The following is a 20,029-nucleotide window of genomic DNA, read 5'->3' as shown; positions in this document are numbered from 1 at the left end:
AAGTTTGAACGGGGACTGCATGGCTCACAGGCACTCTACTCTGTAAAGAAAAGAGTGAACGGAGAAATTATATAGACAGTTTAATCACCTCTGATTGTTTTAATCTCGATTTAGACACAGCCTGAGCTTTAAACAGTTTCTTTGATATACAGGTGACCTCTAGCGGAGATGTTCGGAATTGGTTTGGCCATCGACTGATAACAACCTCGCGGGGCACAAAGAAGCAGAAGCTGTGGGCATCTTCTAGGTCAGTGGTTGCCAACAAATTTTTGGCCATGTCCCAGCTAGGCTTCTCTAAAATCATGATGTCCCCCACTGTAACATATACCTTATTGTTATTATTACCTATTCAAAAAGTGAACTCCTACTCACGTGGAGGAAGCCCATAATGTCACTCATTTCGTTTAAACAGCTTCCAAAGAACATGGAAACAAAAGAGGGAAAGGATAGTTGAAGTTCTGAAAAAGAAATCACTAAAAAACTGTAAAATTTTTTAAATTGTAATATATATATATATATATATATATATATATATATATATATATATATATAGTATAATATATATATATATATATATAATAATAATATGAAGTAATATGAAAATAAGCAAATACAGTTTTGAAAACATACTGTAATAAGAGACGTGATATTCATAAATACAAAATAACTTTAATGACAGCATTTTCTGTAATATTTTGATCATTTTATATTTTTGTTATATTGCAAAATAACTTGAATAATGTTAACGTTTACCCCCTCTGGTGGAATTGAAGAGTCGCATAGTTTGGGGGAGGAACAATCTTCTCAGTCTGTCAGTGGAGCAGGACAGTGACAGCAGTCTGTCGCTGAAACTGCTCCTCTGTCTGGAGATGACACTGTTTAATGGATGTAGTGGATTCTCCATAATTGATAGGAGCCTGCTGAGTGCCCGTTGCTCTGCTACGGATGTCAAACCGTCCAGCTCTATGCCAACAATAGAGCCTGCCTTCCTCACCAGTTTGTCCAGGCGTGAGGCATCCTTCTTCTTAATGCTGCCTCCCCAGCACACCACTGCGTAGAAGAGGGCACTCGCCACAACCATCTGATAGAACATCTGCAGCATCTTACTGCAGATGTTGAAGGATGCCAGTCTTCTAAGGAAGTACAGGCGGCTCTGTCCTTTCTTGCACAGATAATCAGTATTGGCAGTCCAGTCCAATTTATCGTCCAGCTGCACTCCCAGGTATTTATAGGTCTGCACCCTCTGCACACAGTCACCTCTGATGATCACGGGGTCCATGAGGGGCCTGGGTCTCCTAAAATCCACCACCAGTTCCTTGGTTTTGCTGGTGTTCAGGTGTAGGTGGTTTAAGTCGCACCATTTAACAAAGTCCTTGATGACGTTCCTATACTCCTCCTCCTGCCCACTCCTGATGCAGCCTACGATAGCAGTGTCGTCAGCAAACTTTTCCACGTGGCAGGACTCCGAGTTATATTGGAAGTCCGATGTATATAGGCTGAACAGGACCGGAGAAAGTACAGTCCCCTGCGGCGCTCCTGTGTTGCTGACCACAATGTCAGATCTGCAATTCCCGAGACACACATACTGAGGTCTGTTTGTAAGATAGTCCACGATCCATGCCACTAAGTATGAATCTACTCCCATCTCTGTCAGCTTGACCCTAAGGAGCAGAGGTTGGATTGTGTTGAAGGCGCTAGAGAAGTCCAGAAACATAATTCTTACAGCGCCACTGCCTCTGTCCAAGTGGGAGAGGGATCGATGTAGCATATAGATGATGGCATCTTCCGCTCCCACCTTCTCCTGGTATGCGAACTGCAGAGGGTTGAGGGCGTGTTGGACCTGTGGCCTCAGGTGGTGAAGCAGCAGCCGCTCCATGGTCTTCATCACATGTGATGTTAGAGTTTAATGTACCTAAATTCTCGAATTGCCCCCCTAAAAAAATCACCGTTCTAGGTTTATAGATCATTATTGGCACATACGCATAGTACATACATAACAGACATATTTACATTTTCTGTTGTCTCAAAAGTTGGTTTTCCTTACTATTTAATTTAAGTGGATGTATGGAACGGCTTGGATTAGATGACTTCGGAATTAATTTGTTGTGCTTCTTCTCTCAAAAAAGGTTTTAAAAAAGTACAATACCTGGGTGACAATCATAATCGCAATCACGATGAATGCTGTCAACTCACAACTCCAGAGACGTCAATTCCTCTTCCTTTGCGGAGTTTCTTGAGTGTCATTATCACCTTCTCTGAGCTCTCCAGAGTCCCCTCTTAAAGACAAAGGTGCCAGTGCGGTTTTTTAGTGTGATGCCATAGGGGAAACCTTTTTGGTTCACAAAAGACCCATCCACATAACTTTGTGTATTTAGATCCTTTACAGACTCAATACATTAAATGACCACAAAAAGACAGTAAAGAGGTTTGTGAAGTACCAATGGGTCATGGCTTTAAAAGCAGGTTTTCTTAATCTTAGTTGGACTGACAGGTAGCATACCATACATTAAAGATTTCAGTTTTTTCTACATAGTAAAAAATTTTTCAAAGCAGAACCAACGTCATATGCAAAGGACCCTTCCTAGAATGAAATGGTGCCTTGTCCAACAATGGTTCTACAAAGAACCACACAATCCAGTAAAGAACAATAAAGTGCCATTAAAGAAGCATTACTTTTTTTCGTAATACGAATGTGTGCATGTGGGTCTTGTGATGGTCTCCTGATGGACTGGGGCAGCTCAGCAAACCCCTGAACTTTACATCCCTGCAATGGAATAAATGGCATTGTCAGTGAGTCAGCCAGCTTTGAAACATGTCTTTATATTTAAACTTGCATCCATCATCCACACAGATTCATTTAGATCAGTGTACCATTTTTGTATTCTTAAATAAACTGTACATTCTTTTATTATGTTAAAAGCAAAATTTCAACCCATCAGAAACAACAGAAATGAATCTGGATGTTCATCCATTTACTGAATCCACCATGACTGCTGTTAGGGCACAAGACAGGAACCAGCACTCAGCATGGCCCATCATAGAGAACACTCACTAATTCCGTATTTACTTATTTCTGGCCTGTCTGGAGTCACTTTACCAGATGGAAGGATAACTGGGATATTAAGAAATCACACCAGACACAGGGAGAACGTTCAAACTCCTCTCAAACCGACTGGGCGAGAGATTCCAATTCAGTCTCCCAGAACTGTGAAGCAGCTCTTGTAACTCTGGTGCTGCAAGGTAAAAGCATGGCTGCTGTTTCTAATAATTTTCCTAGGTTATGGGTATAATATTTTCAAAATAAATTACACCCAGCACACTAACTAGTTCACACAGGTAGGGGTGGACTTAAGAAAAAGGGGCTTCTAGGCTTATACCATTGTTCTAAGGGTTCTGAAGGGCCAAGTATTGTGGTCAGGCACAGGAATGGCCGATTGCCGGATCAAAATTTGGGGTGCCAAACCAGATGGTCCTGTTTAATATAAGGGAGAAATAAACAAAACTAAAGTTCATTTTTGTTGGGTTGCCATGAATTTCAGGCCAAAATAACAAAAGCCACTTTGTAAGAGGAGTTCCGTCTAGTGGCTCATCCTGGAATTAAATGATGCCTCCTCCTGGGAGCATGGGGTTCTTACTGATAGGGAACCAGAAGGGGCGATTTCTCAGTGCTGTGGGAAGAGATGAAGAAGGCAATTTTAGTGATAGCACACCCATCTTGTTCTTCCCCTGATGCATGTGTGACTGTATGTAAAGCAATAGGTGAAAGGATAACAGCAAAAACCACTGAACGACCATCTGAGATCACGAGCGATGTATGTGTCTGTGTGTACATCCATTTTAATAAAAAGGTTATGTGCCTGCGTGTCTGTCTGGTTGCTATGTCTCTTATCATTCCAACAGATGGTGCATCACAAACAATAACACTGCTTTTTCTAATCCCACACCAAATGGCATATAACAGAGACATACGTATCGCATGGTGCACTATAAATATTAACACAGAGGTCTCAACCTGTTCTAGACAGGATACACACACACACCAGCCACTTTATTAGGTACCCCTTTTCAACTATTAACGCAAATATCTAATCAGCCAATCACAAGGGAGCAACTCAATGCACTTAGTCATGTAGACATTGTCATGATGACCTGCTGAAGTTCAAACTGAGCATCAGAATGGGGAAGAAAGGTGATTTAAGTGACTTTGAGCGTGGCATGGTTGTTCGTGCAAGAGAGGTGGGTCTGAATATTTCAGAAAATGCTGATCTACTGGGATTTCAACACACAACCATCTCTAGGGATTACAGAGTATGGGCCGAAAAAGGGAAAATATCCAGTGAGCGTCAGTTCTATAAGCGAAAATGCCTTTGGCTGTGCAAAGTGACCGCTGACAAAATACAAATACTTAACAAGTAAACTGGAGCATTTCTCACTCGTGTTTTACTCTCCAAAAGGCATTTTGAGTAAAGGTTTTGTTCACCACCACATTTCAGCTTTGGGGTTTTTGAATTATCATATAAATACAAAGAAAAGCAGAGGGCATCAGAACACATGTGCAGTCTAACTCAATGTCAATCTCTGACCACACAGGCACTCTAATGCCTACACTTTGGTTTTTTTTACTACAATGCTCCGATTTCCTGTTAATAGCATAGTTGGCAGGATTTGGAATGAAACATTATCACGAGCAGTGAGATGAAAATCTGTGCTATGCTTTGATCAAGTGCACTCTTCCAAAGCACTGTCCACACTATTACGTTATCATTTAAAACTTAAGACATTAGTCCCCTTTATCGCCTTTTGTCCGCACTTTCCTGGCGTGTTCAACCCTAGAAAACTGAGACTTTTGAAAATGCTCTCCAGAGCCATATGCTTTTATAATGTGGATGGGTGAAAATGTAAACTTGTCAAAAAGCAGACCTAGTAACACTCTAATTTGTTCCTACTTATTACATAGCCCTTCCCTGACTGGCTTCTGCTCATTACGTCCCCCTTAATTGGTCAGCCTTCATGGAAGGAAACCATATTCCAACACAGCCGACACAGAAGAGTTGCTTTCCATAGCAGTTGTGTTGCATACCTGTATGCAACTAAAACTCAATTTGAGAGGTTTGAATGCTATATACATTTGCAAAAGGCAAATAATTTACTGGTCACTACGGTTTAAAATAAATCCCATGGGCAGCAGCATTACTGTTCCTTCAAGGATTTTTCCTTGGAAGGCCTAGTTTCCAAATGGAAAATGCTTATACTGTAGTTAATCTTGCCAATCTGCCAAAATTACATCAATGGCACATAGTCAAAAGATCCTTTAAACAAAAAATCCATTGATCTTCAGGCTTCTCTTGCCCCAGTAAAGGTGAACATTCAAGGCTCCACAATTGGGAAGACAATGGACAAACCCGAGTGTCACTGAAGAGCAGCAAGAAGCAAGAAGCAAGAACCACCTAAATGTTCACCTATCTCATGTGCCAAATCGCACTATATGATCCATGAGAGTTTTGGAAGAATGTTGTATAAACAAATAAGATAAAAGTGGAACCTCTTACATGATATGAAAAGATAATGTAAAGTTCCAAGGCAAAGTATAGACACACCTTGGTAAATTACATATTTTGTTGACATTTAAAGTAAAAAATAATAAATACAGCCTCGACAGCAAAGACATTAAAACAATGGCATTTTTATGTAATTGTTAATGTAATGATTTATTTGGTGAATTGAAACAATGTACAAAATAACAGTAAAGGTGGCATTTGCAAAAGTTTCACCTCTTTCAGCTGTAAGGTCTCAGAATTTGTTAGATCACCGATTTGCACTTAGCTCATTAGATGTTAGTCTGGTCAAGAACTGTCAAGATGACTGTCCCAGAGCCCAAGAAATTCTTTTTGACTCTTCAAACGTTGTACAACATTCAACAACCATGGGCTAAATAACTGAGGATCTGAAAATTAAACTATTTGATGGCTACAAATTAGGGGAAGGCTATACAAAGACAGCAAAGTGTTTCCAGCTAGCAATTTCCACAGTCTGAATGGCAGTTAAGGGGAAACATGGAGGTCAAGAAAAAGCTACACATGGGCTAGAAAAATGACAGACAAAACAGCTTGTATACTGTACTGGAAGGCAAAGCAAACATATGAATTCAAGGGACCTGCAGGCAGACTTAACCGAGAAAGCTGTGGTGGTGCACAGCTCTACATTGGAGTGCTGCCTAAACAGACATGGCCTTCATGGAAGAGCCATCAGAAGGAAACCGTACCTGTGATCAAAAAATGTCTTGCACATGCAAAATAGTATCTGCATAAAAAAGAACGTATTTTGGAGAGCAAACTGCTGTGCAATGAACAGATGAGGTTAAAATTGGAACTCTTTAGCCACAGCCACAAAAAGGAGAGGCATTTGAAGAAAACAACACCTTACCACTGGAAAGGAAAATAATATGAAACTATTTATATAGTGCTTGCTCAACCACACTAACTCTGTGGGCAAATAATACTGGAACATGAAACGGTACCAGTATAAATACTGACTGCTGCATACTAGGTAGCACAAATAAGAGGCATGGAGGTTGGGATAGTTTTGAAAAGGTTAGTGATGCTTTTTTTTTTTAGCTTGCCTTTGGTCACTGTCGAGTTTGTACTTTTTTCCTCACCGTCATTCTAATGAGTACCATGACACTGTCTAAAATCAAAAAGGCATGCATTCTAGGTTAACTGATGACTTTAAATTGGTTCAGTGTGAGCAGTGATCGTAAGCTCTGCTATATAACTGCTCTCCTATCCTGGCCCGGTTCCTACATTAAGCCTGATGCTTCAGTTTGTAAGTTGTAAGAATGGATAAACAATCAGTGTATCTTTGCAGACAATGTTGTGTTGTGACTAAAGAAAACCCCAAGGCTGCCAGTCCAATTTACATACAGTGGGGCAAAAAAGTATTTAGTCAGCCACCAATTGTGCAAGTTCTCCCACTTAAAAAGATAAGAGAGGCCTGTAATTTTCATCATAGGTATACCTCAACTATGAGAGACAAAATGAGAAAAAAAAAATCCAGAAAATCACATTGTCTGATTTTTAAAGAATTTATTTGCAAATTATGGTGGAAAATAAGTATTTGGTCACCTACAAACAAGCAAGATTTCTGGCTCTCACAGACCTGTAACTTCTTCTGTAAGAGGCTCCTCTGTCCTCCACTCGTTACCTGTATTAATGGCACCTGTTTGAACTCGTTATCAATATAAAAGACACCTGTCCACAACCTCAAATAGTCACACTCCAAACTCCACTATGGCCAAGACCAAAGAGCTGTCAAAGGACACCAGAAACAAAATTGTAGACCTGCACCAGGCTGGGAAGGCTGAATCTGCAATAGGTAAGCAGCTTGGTGTGAAGAAATCAACTGTGGGAGCAATTATTAGAAAATGGAAGACATACAAGACCACTGATAATCTCCCTCGATATGGGGCTCCACGCAAGATCTCACCCCGTGGGGTCAAAATGATCACAAGAACGGTGAGCAAAAATCCCAGAACCACACGGGGGGACCTAGTGAATGACCTGCAGAGAGCTGGGACCAAAGTAACAAAGGCTACCATCAGTAACACACTACGCCGCCAGGGACTCAAATCCTGCAGTGCCAGACGTGTCCCCCTGCTTAAGCCAGTACGTGTGCAGGCCTGTCTGAAGTTGGCTAGACAGCATTTGGATGATCCAGAAGAGGAATTGGCAGAATGTCATATGGTCAGATGAAACCAAAATAGAACGTTTTGGTAAAAACTCTACTTGTCGTGAGTTGCATCCAAAGAACACCATACCTACTGTAAAGCATGGGGGTGGAAACATCATGCTTTGGGGCTGTTTTTCTGCAAAGGGACCAGGACGACTGATCCGTGTAAAGGAAAGAATGAATGGGGCCATGTATCGTCAGATTTTGAGTGAAAACCTCCTTCCATCAGCAAGGGCATTGAAGATGAAACGTGGCTGGGTCTTTCAGCATGACAATGACCCCAAACACACCGCCTGGGTAACGAAGGAGTGGCTTCATAAGAAGCATTTCAAGGTCCTGGAGTGGCCTAGCCAGTCTCCAGATCTCAACTCCATAGAAAATCTTTGGAGGGAGTTGAAAGTCCATGTTGCCCAGCGACAGCCCCAAAACATCACTGCTCTAGAGGAGATCTGCATGGAGGAATGGGCTAAAATACCAGCAACAGTGTGTGAAAACCTTGTGAAGACTTACAGAAAACGTTTGACCTCTGTCATTGCCAACAAAGGGTATATAACAAAGAATTGAGATGAACTTTTGTCATTGACCAAATACTTTTTTTCCACCATAATTTGCAAATAATTTCTTCAAAAATCAGACAATGTGATTTTCTGGATTTTTTTTTTCTCATTTTGTCTCTCATAGTTGAGGTATACCTATGATGAAAATTACAGGCCTCACTCATCTTTTTAAGTGGGAGAACTTGCACAATTGGTGGCTGACTAAATACTTTTTTGCCCCACTGTATCTGTGTCAACCCAAAACCTCCATGCAAGTCACTCAATATGCCTTTGTCCCTTCTGTAAAATACATCTTTAAACAACTGCAGCATATCATGAAATGTAAAGTTTTGTTGGATAGACACACATGTAAAATATTCAACTAAACATCTAGGAATTCATAATTCATAAACAACAACCACCAAATACTGTATGTGTTTAAAAATTAAGAAACTTCCCTTGTACAAACAAAGAAATGAGACCAAATCATTTAAAATATTTTAATGAAAATCATTGTGTGATTAAGTTCATGCCACCATACAGAGTGCATTCATTCCTATGTTACTGCAGAGTGCTGGGTAACCAACTGTACACTATTTTCAAAAAACTGAAATAGATTTTATTGAAAAAAAATGGATAAAGACTAGAAGATAAAGGGTTGTTTCATTTCAGTGATTTTTCTGTTAATTGAAAATTAACAAATGTGCACAATGGAAGAGGGGATGGAAACAGTGGCACGGCATTTCGTTTCTTTTCATAAAGTATTTTAGGTCCTGTTCATTTCATATAAAACACTATTACAGGAAAACCGTTAAATAGATTTAGCATGATACGGACAAGATTACTGCTATAATTAGATAAGGTCAATGTGCCATACTGTTTTTTTAAGCTCCAGTGAATTAGCTGGAACATAAAAATATGGAACAGATAACAATATAAATTCCAAATATACAGTAATTATCTAAACATTATAGATTATTTTAAATACAGTAGCATCTAAACAGACATTTTCACCAATTAAAAAAGTAACTGATTTTAATTTACAACTTTAGTGCAGGATTTAGTTGATTTTGATAACAAAACGTCATGACCTATGGGAGAGATTTTAAGATCCAAACTCTACTGTGTCTTCAGTAATTTGCTTGAACTCGTAATTTCCTCTTCCATCCATGTGCAGGTAGAACTAAAAACAAAAACAGAATAGAAAATTGCAAATAACACTTACTAATTAGAAGCACAAATAGTACTTAGCAATACATGTGATAATGGACACTGCGTTTATTTCATAGCATGAGCTAATTATTTGAAACTTTAACATTAGCTGACAAAATATTCTATATTCTCAACATTTCAATTCACATAACAAGCTGTGTGTGTATATATATATTAAACATATATATTATATATATATATTACCTAAGCCTAACTACATAACTCCTCTACCTCAACTGATCTTTTCTCTTTTCAAAGAAACAGCAGTTCTAATGAACAACATTCTGGTACTGCTGAATTCCTCACCCCATCATGGAGTCTGAAACCAATAAAATAATGATGGGAGTCATGGTGTCTTACAATCCCACTGCAACATCTAGAAATATTAAAAGTACATTGTATAATGGATGCTAGCGATTCATTTAAAATTAACTCAATGAAAAGAGATCATGGGCACAGATAGAAGCTAGTGAAAGTATATTTTGCACTGATACTTTAAAGCATTTACTCACCCAAAGACAGATACAGTGAATAATTTAACAAGCAGTGTAGTAGCCAGCAGCACTTTTTGGAACCTTTGGCTCTCAATGATAATTTGAAAAAGTCAAGTGAGTAAGTATTGATGAGTTGTGGGGAACTGAATGGCCTATTTTTGCTAAATATGTTCCCATGTTTTTAAAGCTGGGTGTTATAACATTTCTGAGTTTAAATGAATTATGCTGATAACTCCGGAAATTCAGTTAACAAATTGTAGATATACAATCCTTCATTTAACTAAAAAATTGGCCTTGAATACATTCAGACATGTACAAACCAAAAGTAATTAAGCAAACTATTGGTTCATTCATTAATGGACGCTAACATCAAGGCTATTATAGTTAATGAAAACTAAAATCAAAACTGAAACTATTATTAAAAAAAACATTTTCGTAAACTGTAATAAAATAACAAAACCAAAAAGAAAAACTAAAACTAAACGAAACTAATAAAGTAACTGGAACGACTAACTGAAATAAAATAGTAATTTACTAAAAAATAAATTTTCATTTTCATTTTTGAATGAATATTCTTGCTGTTAGTTTTTAACCCTAACTTTTAACTCTAAAACTGAAAGTCATCCACCACGAGTCGCCCACACATATTCATCCAGTGAATGGCGGCTGATGACGGAGGGCGAATGCTCACACAGAATTTGCAGTGACAGAGAAAGCTGAATACACGCGTAAAGTGTGTGGAATAGAAAGCAATTTATGTGCTGCCTTTCTTTGCGCTTGTTGTATATATCAAGATGTAATTCAAATGCCTGAAATCAGAATGTGCTGGTGGTCAACAAAAACTTAACATATGGACAAAAAAAATCACGAGTGAGTAACGTTTCAGTTTATTTCTCAGGTGCCTGCTTTTTGTTGACAGTAATTCACTTGCCACTTTGCACATGTATATTGGCGTTTTAGACCTCCCCGAGTCCGAAAATACAGTTTTTTGGAATTATGTATGTGCGTGTGTGTATAAACACGATAACGCAAAAACACAACTAGATAGATCAATGAAATCTGGCATGTGGTTGTTGCACTAAAATTGTAGATCTGTATTAACTTTTGGGCCAAATCCATCAACCGGAAGTGGTACTTTACCTGAACACATACTTGATTTTTTATTTTTTTTGTGCAGCTTCAGAATCTGATTTATTCAATTTAACTTTTATAATAATTGTTCCATATATTATTAATTTGATTTGATGCTGATGGTTCTTTAATGTACATAATATAATAATTGTCTTGCGGTTTACTCCTCAAATATCCATTCCCATATCCGAGTGCACAAGAAAGTCTAGGGGAGACCACTCCCGATTTTTGAAAATAAAACAGCACTGATTGAGAGACTGACTAGGTCATCATACAAGATCAGCATATTGTTGCTGACCAATCACTTTTGCTTTAAAAATGTCGTTTTAACAACAAAGCGATACAAACCTTGTAAAATTACTAAGCTGGCAATGTCTCTACTGAACTACAGTTAGGTAAGCGAAGAGAGTCTGCTAAGTGATGAAAAGCTAAACATGTGTTTTTGTATTTATGCAATATTTATTAATTTATCTTTTTTAGTTAATTTAATATTCACAGCTCAAAATACCTGATATTGTGAAAATAACCCAGTAGCAGAATTATGTTTCAAAATATCTGTCCCCATTTTTTCAATGTTTCTCTCTCTCTCAAAATAGAATTGAAATCATCATTCTTAACATCAGCCATATCATACATATTGCATACAAGGGATTTTTCCTGCCTTGCATCCAAACCTGCTTGAGTAGGCTCCAAGTTTCCTGTGATCCTGCTCTGGATAAACAGATTTAGATAATGTATATATTGTTCTTAATCTCAGATGCTGTCTCTGTCATTTTGTGCCTGTCCATACTCTTATTACCTGCTCTTGCTCTGCTCATTATGCATTTACTGTTCTTATGCACGGGCTATTAAAGTCTCACTGCCCCTAAACCTTAACACTACATGCTTGTTTTTCTATGTTTCCCTCAATACAGCTAGGTGGAGTCTGCACACTGATTCAAGTCTAAGAGCCTTGTTCTTCCTAAGCCCCTGTGATTTTCATGGTCACACCTGTCAGAACACAGCAGATTCTGTTTTCTAATTTTTTATGTCTTTCCAGGCCTGCAGGTGACAAAATTATATCTATAAATTGTTTGTGCCGGAGATCAGAGATCAATACGGCTGGTAGAAAATAACAAAGCCCAGTATTTGAGAGTTTTGAATGCAATATTGAAGGCATTCATTATAAATTGTCATTGGAGCAGGATATGTTGTGTGCTGTAGACATTTAGAGTAAAAAACCCTCACACCTTAAAATTCACCTAAATTTCATCACAAATTGACCCATTCTGGGCAATAAAAGGAAAAGAAAAAATGTGCCAACAGTCAGCACAGATTTGTTCAGCACAAATGACATAGAAAATATAAAAAAAAAATAAAATTCTTCATATTCACCTGGTTTTGATTATGCGTATTTTTATCAGACAAAAAAATAACCAAATAGTAAACTGTGTCATGTAGTGTAGTAAGCTTCCACTAACATTATATCCAAACCCATTAAGTGTACAGTTCTGTCTCATTGTGATACAAAAACTAAACTCCATAGTAGCTCTTTAAATGTACCATAATTACTAAAATTAAAACTGAAACTAATATATATAAAAACAAAATAGAAATGTATTTGTAAAATAAAAACTGAACTAAAACTTAAAATACACGATGAAGGAAAACTAAAACTAAACTGAATTTCCAAGTAAGGTCAGAAAAAATATAGAAATAAAAACTAATATAAAAAGGCAAAACTATAATAACCTTGGCTAACATCTAAACAATTAGGAAAATTCTCTCTTTTATTCTGACCTGAGGTGCCAAAAATATGAAAGAGGGATTACTCAGATGCCCCAGTATTGCCAATATGTCTGAAAAGATCTGCCAGTATTACACTTGCTAGACATTCTGTATTTACAAGGCCAACCTACAGTATCTCTCTATTATAAAAGAAAATCCTGAGACGAGACAAGTCTATTTCTAAGAGATTTTTTCAAGTCCCGCCCTTCTTCTCAACAATATTCAACCATGCACACGGTCCTCTCACCTCTCATTCATGTGAATGTTTTTGTCAGACACAGTTCCTGCTCTCTCAGCTCTTATAAATTTCCTCACTTTAAGTTCCCAATTAAAGACGACTTATTATGTCCAAATCTTATTGAAGAATTTCATCCCGAAGGGTTATCAACAGAAGAAATGATTACATGGGCAATCCTAGCACCGAGAAACGATGAATTCAAATGAATTAATGTGAAAATTGTCGTTCGGATACACGGCAAATTGGTTAAATGCGTATCAATAGACTATGCTGGTTGGTGGTGATCGTGCAGAAGATGAAAACATCAATTTACAATATCCTGAAGAATATCTACAACCATTAACACCGTTCGGTCTTCCACCACCCGAATTACTGTTGAAAGAAGGATGCATCCAAGAAAGGTAATGTACTGTAGTACATCTTCTACGGATAACATTAGACACCAAAGGAGAACTTGATATACCATTCGTATTAAAACGTTAACAGTTTCCCGTTAGAATAGCTTTTCCAAAGAAAATTAACAAATCACAGAGACAAACATTTCAAAAAGTCAGGTGATTTATTAGAGAGAAAAAAACAAAATTAATTCATGGGCAGTTACAGGTTGCATTGTCACGATGCAAGTCCAAACACAGAATCAAATTTCAATGTGATATTGACGAAAATTTAATTCAAAAAGTTGTTTTTACTGAAGTTTTACAGTAAAAGTGTAAGTTTAAAAAGTATTTGAGCGTTAATATCAAAGCCAAACAGAACAAAATCGTATAACGCAATGAATAACTAATGCAACATGAAACATAATTTACATTCAAACTATTTTTTAACAGGGTTAATTACTCTCATTAATGCAAAACAGTTAGTTCTATTATGCATATGTAACAATTCCCATGAAAATAATCTGTTTAAATTGTACATCCGAATCCCCACACACGGACGGCAGAAACGCAAAGTGCCTAGAGCGTAGTGCTGGCCTGGAGGTTGAGCGAAACGAGCAGGGGGCAAAACCCCCTAGTTTAATCATAAGAATATTGGAGGAAAATCACTGTTTTCCTCCACTTGTCTTAGAAAACATATATAAAACATTTGATATAATTAAAAACTGCGTTATTCACCTCATCAAAAAGTCCACGTTTCTTGTAGCATTACATCTACAGTAGAGTAGATTCAATGAAAAAATGGAACTACAGTAAATAACTGGTGCAGGCATTTTAAACATATTCAATTACATTTAATATACTGTATTTCTGCAAAATACATAATATTTAATTATGTCCGATCAAAAATTTGGTTAACTGACTTTATTGCTAAGTGTGTGGCTACAGTAGTACTAGCAGCTAAGTATGTGGCTACAGTAGTACTAGCATAAACTAACCATGTTAACCTTTTGTCAAACAATTATTCCGTACCAAAGCATTATGTAGTTCACATACCTCATGATGTTTCCATAATGACTTTCTGTGAGACACTGTAAACAATGTTATTCCAACCTGCAGAACGGACGCAAATGTCCTAATTAGAACGTGTTTTGTTTAGATTTCAATGTAAAGTGTTGAAAAAAATCTAATACATTTTTTCAATAATATCTTTCATATACATTTAAATGTTCAGAAGCCAAGGCTGTGCTGATACAGGTTTACTGCAGTACTAGAATTCTGTACTTTAAATAGTAATTATACACATATAAATGTTTAGAATTGTAATACATTACCTTTCTACAGTGACTGTAGATGTAATCTTCAACATCAACACTTACTGCACTAGTACATTCATCCAAGATGGCAAATTGTGGTTTGTGGTAAAACAGTCTTGCCATCTGTAACAAAACATTTTATAATTACATCTCCTTCATATTATGTTTGTTGTTACTGACAGTAATTTTTATTGTTTAGTTTAAAATAACCTCTGTCTTTATGGTTTTATCTTTCAGCTGAACGTCACAATTTGTTAAACATTTGCAAATATTCCAAAAATAATAAATTCTCACGCAACCCTTTTTCAATACAGAACAGCAGAAGCCTTTCTTTGAAAAAATATTTTTATTCAGGATAGCATAACTGAAAATATGACAATTAAAACAAATCCCATATAACATGCAAGTTTAATTATGAACTTTATTTGTTCTTCAACAGAATTGGCCATTGAAAATTTTCAAGAATCTGAAGACAGCTCAATGTAAAATTAAGAAATACAAGTAACTTAAAACAGACTTTTGAGTTCAGATCACAATAAAAAGCTATTTATACCATTGTTTTAGGCATTAAACATATGTGTTACTCTAAGTGTAATTAAACAAGATTACTTTAAGGAGAAATACTGTACACAATGCACAAACAGATACAAAGGAACATCTACATTATTTTTCAATATTCAGTACTGCTCTTTGAGTGTAAGTTACTGATGATCTGTTCTACAAGTGTACACATAATTAAAACTTTCAAAGATGTATATTCAGAATTTTCCCTTTAGAATATTAAAAGCCAATTGGTATTTTAAAATAAATTCCTATTCCAACTGTAATTTTGATCTTTTTAATCACATTGATTTACTTTTTTTAATTTAATTTGAAGATAATAACATTCCATATGATCAAGTCTAACTTATACAACATAGAAGACAATATTACATACAATCAAGATGAACTTAACAAATCAGAATTCAACCCCCACCTGAGATAAAGAAAGAAGAGCCAACAGCAAGGGCAATTTTTTAAAAAAACAACAAAGAAGGTAGAATGTTCTTTTCCCCTACATAAATGCTTATTCTAAAATGTGCTTCTAAAATGATCAACTTTCGCAACAGACTAGTCAACTCTTTTACTTTTAAATTCACCCTATATTTAAGAAACACTATTTGACAACTAAAAAAAAAAACAAAAAAAACTCACAGCCATCCTTTGTTTCTCTCCTCCACTGAGGACATCCATCCAGTCTTGAACCGTATCCCAGCTTCCTTCCCGATCTAGGATGTGGCCTAACTGGACATTATCCAGATACTCTTTAAGCACCTATCAAGTTGAAGAGCAAAGACACAGAGCTGGTAGGTTATTTCTTAGTAGGGCACTTTAAGAATCATGTATACTGTAACCTATAAAGTAGTATTTAAAAAGAAATCCAACCACGACTTCAAGAATACTTAGAAACAATAAAGTTTTATACAGTACACAGTTTATAAACAAGTCTGAGCTCATTTTAAAAACTGCAATTTGCTCAATCAGCACACTGTATACAGTTGTATAGTAATGTATTTGATGATAGTGTTGAAATTACAAATATTCTGCTGTTGATGTCTCTGAAAAACATATACATTAATAATAACTTTAATAAAAAAAAATACCTATATTGCACCTATTAAACTTAATATGAATTGCATGTGTTTCATGAACAAATAATAACAAGGTTTAAAAAAAATCTAATTGGAGAGACCTTGATTTAAAAAAAAAATCACAACAATACTACTTGGGAAAAAAAATAAAAATGCAAAATACTTGTTTTATATTAGGCTGAAATTATTTATCTGCTATGGGCTCAGTTAGAGCAATCCTTATGCTGTATTAGGAGCACAACAGCAGCATATATCTTCTGTTTAAATGTTGTATTTTTAAAAGATGGGTTCATAGATTGCAAACATATATGTAATTATTTCAGACTTTTAAGTTACACTTTTATACTAATTATGCATGTAACACTCATCCCAGAGGAACCCCAATATTAATTATTAACCACCTGAACATTATGCCCCGAATCCCTCTTGTAATGTACAGATAATTGGCCTGTATTTAAAAAGGTCATCATCATCTCCATTTTACAAAATGGGACATTTTAAATCCTTTAGGAATTTTCTCAATAGATAAATGCACATTATCTATTCAAAATTTGATTAACTGAAATTACAACACATTTTAGTGTGTATTTGCTTTGTGCTGTAAAACTTACTACATCATACTCATTGAATTACGATAGTTAGTGATGCAAAGAGCAATAGTGAAATCAAGAGTGAGACCTGCTGGACAATGTGAATTCTATCTACAGAATAATAAAGCAATACAGGTATCATTTTTCATTGGGATAACAAAATGAAATAGTATGTTATTGAGCTTCTGTTCCTGTGCATCACTATTTTCTTAGGGTTTCCAGCTTACATACAAGTAATAAAAGTTCTACATTTACACTAAGTATTCTGTCTAAACTTGTTCCTTCTGATATTTGTAAAAGAAGCAAATTGAAATTACTACCTACAGAATGTCCTCAATGTAATACTTCTATCATGGCTGCTTTCAATTAGAGCCCAAATTAAATTATGTAAATTGATATATGTAAATAACTAATACTTATGTAAACATCCTTTCAGATTTTGGCTATTAGTCTAAATACAAGTTATCTACAACAACAGGATTCAACAATATTTCTGTCACAACCATAACATCATATTAATGTTAGTTATAGAAAATTCTGTTTGCTTTATTTTAAATTTTAGGCATTTTAAGTAAAGCAGCTCTTACTGAAACATGCAATCATTGTATTAATAGCTAGAACTTTTTAAAACACATTTCTTGATAATATTAGACTTGTTCTTTTCTATATTTACCAATATTACTGTTTAATAGTTACACAAACTATGAAACTACTACTGTACTACCAGTACCTTCCCTGTCCTAAGTTTCCTGCTTTCCTACTGTCTAGTTTCAACCTTAATTAACCAGTGCATTTATTACTCCAAAGCATATTAACCTTCTAGCTCTAATCAAACCAGTACCAGTGGTATAGCTCCAATCTCCAAATACATGCCTTAATGGCCCATAAGCCTGTGCCTCTATACCTACATCAAAAACTGAGCTATGTACTAAACCTTCTAGTCTCTTCTGTCTTACTTGGACTAATGTTTGCTTTTTAAATTATCAATAAAAGTGACCGGTCATTTGAATAATAAAATACATGAAAATTTCAGCTTCAATAATTATGACAAGTTTTTTTTTCTTTTATGTCAAATCAAAACCTGAGAAATGAGACAGAAAGCTTACAATGGTCTCAGGTTGCGAGTCTGAATAAGTTACCATAATTACAATACAGCTAAGAACACTTTGTTCTTAATATATTGATCTATTAAAAAAAGAAATGAAAGTACAATTTTGTAAAAAAAATAAAAAAAATAAAAAATAAAATATAAACTTTTTATAGTCAAGCCCTTTTATTTGTAACAACATCCTACTTCTACAACTACTCTATATAATCACTGATAAGCTGAGATCTTTAGTTATTAAAAGTGACCCAAAAAATGTGTTTGGCTTTCTTGTGGGCCAGAGCTCAAATTTCTTTTTAACCTTTATTCAATTAGAGTGTATGAAAAGGACCAAGAAGACAACAAAAATACTGGCACTTATTTTTTCCATTGCAGGCACTGCTGAAGATTAAACGTTAAATGTATGTTGATTCATACTTTTATCTAAGACATCTAAAGGCTTCCTCCAAACAATACTTCATTGTACTGTACAGTGAAAATAAAGGAATCTTGCATCTATTTTTCCATTTCATATATTACTCAAAATATGACTTTTGCTACTCCTTACATACAGCGCCAGTGACCTTTTTCTGCAGTATCCCTTATTTGTCCATTCATTCTACTGGCTCTGCCTCACACTGTTCACCTGTGGTGAGAAGCAACTTAATCTGTTCTCGCTTTTATCAACTCAATAGCCAATCCAAGCTAGGATGCTTACTGAGATCACCAGGGGCCAATGAATTTAACAGAGTACTGGGTCTTTTATGTTCTGCTCGTTAAGTGCATGATCATCTCTCTCTCTCTCATTCATACAAATACACACACATACACATACACATAAAGCTTCTATAAATAGCTCTTCTGTCAACATTTCCCTCCCATGGTCAGTGTAACCCTAACAGAATTTTTATGCCAAAAATGTTACTGCTTCCAAGTCATGTCTACCAAACTAAAAATTGCAATATTAATCCACACGTGCTTTTGCCACTTAAATATAAAAAGCAGCCCATAAATATGCCATTTCCAATTAAATTAAGTTGGGACATCTGGGGACCTGGGTTCGATTCCCGGGTCCTCCCTGTGTGGAGTTTGCATGTTCTCCCCGTGTCTGCGTGGGTTTCCTCCGGGCGCTCCGGTTTCCTCCCACAGTCCAAAGACATGCAGGTTAGGTGGATTGGCGATTCTAAATTGGCCCTAGTGTGTGCTTGGTGTGTGGGTGTGTTTGTGTGTGTCTTGCGGTGGGTTGGCACCCTGCCCAGGATTGGTTCCCTGCCTTGTGCCCTGTGTTGGCTGGGATTGGCTCCAGCAGACCCCCGTGACCCTGTGTTCGGATTCAGCGGGTTGGAAAATGGATGGATGGATGGAGTTAAATTAAACTTATTTATATGTGCACTTCTAAAAGACAACAAGGCAGACCAAAGTGGCAATGCAGCAGTGTAAACAATCTTAGTAATAGCTTTAACAACAGTGCTAAAATAAGGAATTTTCAGACATTACTAAAAAAAAGTAGACTGATGAGGCTTTTCTGACCTTGACAGGTATATCAATGTAAACTTGTGTGCCTTACAGATTAAGTCTCTGCTTTCAACAATAACTTTATTTATCCTTGAAATTTCCATGCACACCTAGGGGTTGCAAACACTATTGCATTCTTTAAAGGGTAACCCATTTACCACTTTGCATGCGATAAGGTAGATGCATAAAGTCATAACCATTTTTAACACTAAACCACTGAAAGCAGCCAAGTGGCCGCTTGAGTATTTTGCCGATGGACCCTTATAATAAAATCCAATTTCAGTATGTGCAATGAATTAAGTAGGCTACGTACACATTGAAGTAATTAACTTTCTTGTAAGTAGTGAAACATATAGCACATTGGGCTGGGCAATTATTCTTCTTTCGGCTGTTCCCGTTACGGGTTGCCACAGCAA

At 36.3% G+C, this 20,029-nt stretch overlaps 1 protein-coding gene across 2 annotated transcripts in view; it reads right to left on the bottom strand.

Moving 5' to 3' along the window:
- Positions 1–8,747: 8,747 nt before the first annotated feature.
- The window catches only part of abcd3a (ATP-binding cassette, sub-family D (ALD), member 3a), a 55,832-nt gene continuing 44,550 nt past the window's right edge, over positions 8,748–20,029 (bottom strand). For both annotated transcript variants that reach the window (XM_051933278.1, XM_028811110.2), the window contains exons 20-23: positions 15,988–16,107; positions 14,812–14,916; positions 14,534–14,590; positions 8,748–9,444 (exon numbers count right to left, since the gene is read on the bottom strand). In XM_051933278.1, the coding sequence (XP_051789238.1) occupies positions 9,367–9,444; positions 14,534–14,590; positions 14,812–14,916; positions 15,988–16,107 (360 nt within the window). In that variant the 3' untranslated portion in view covers positions 8,748–9,366. The remainder of the gene's footprint in view (positions 9,445–14,533; positions 14,591–14,811; positions 14,917–15,987; positions 16,108–20,029) is intronic.

The sequence above is a fragment of the Erpetoichthys calabaricus genome, chromosome 10 (genome assembly GCF_900747795.2).
Source record: "Erpetoichthys calabaricus chromosome 10, fErpCal1.3, whole genome shotgun sequence".
Lineage (NCBI taxonomy): Eukaryota > Metazoa > Chordata > Cladistia > Polypteriformes > Polypteridae > Erpetoichthys > Erpetoichthys calabaricus.
The sequence above is the reverse complement of the archived record's forward strand: the minus strand, read 5'-3'. Positions and strand labels throughout refer to the sequence as shown.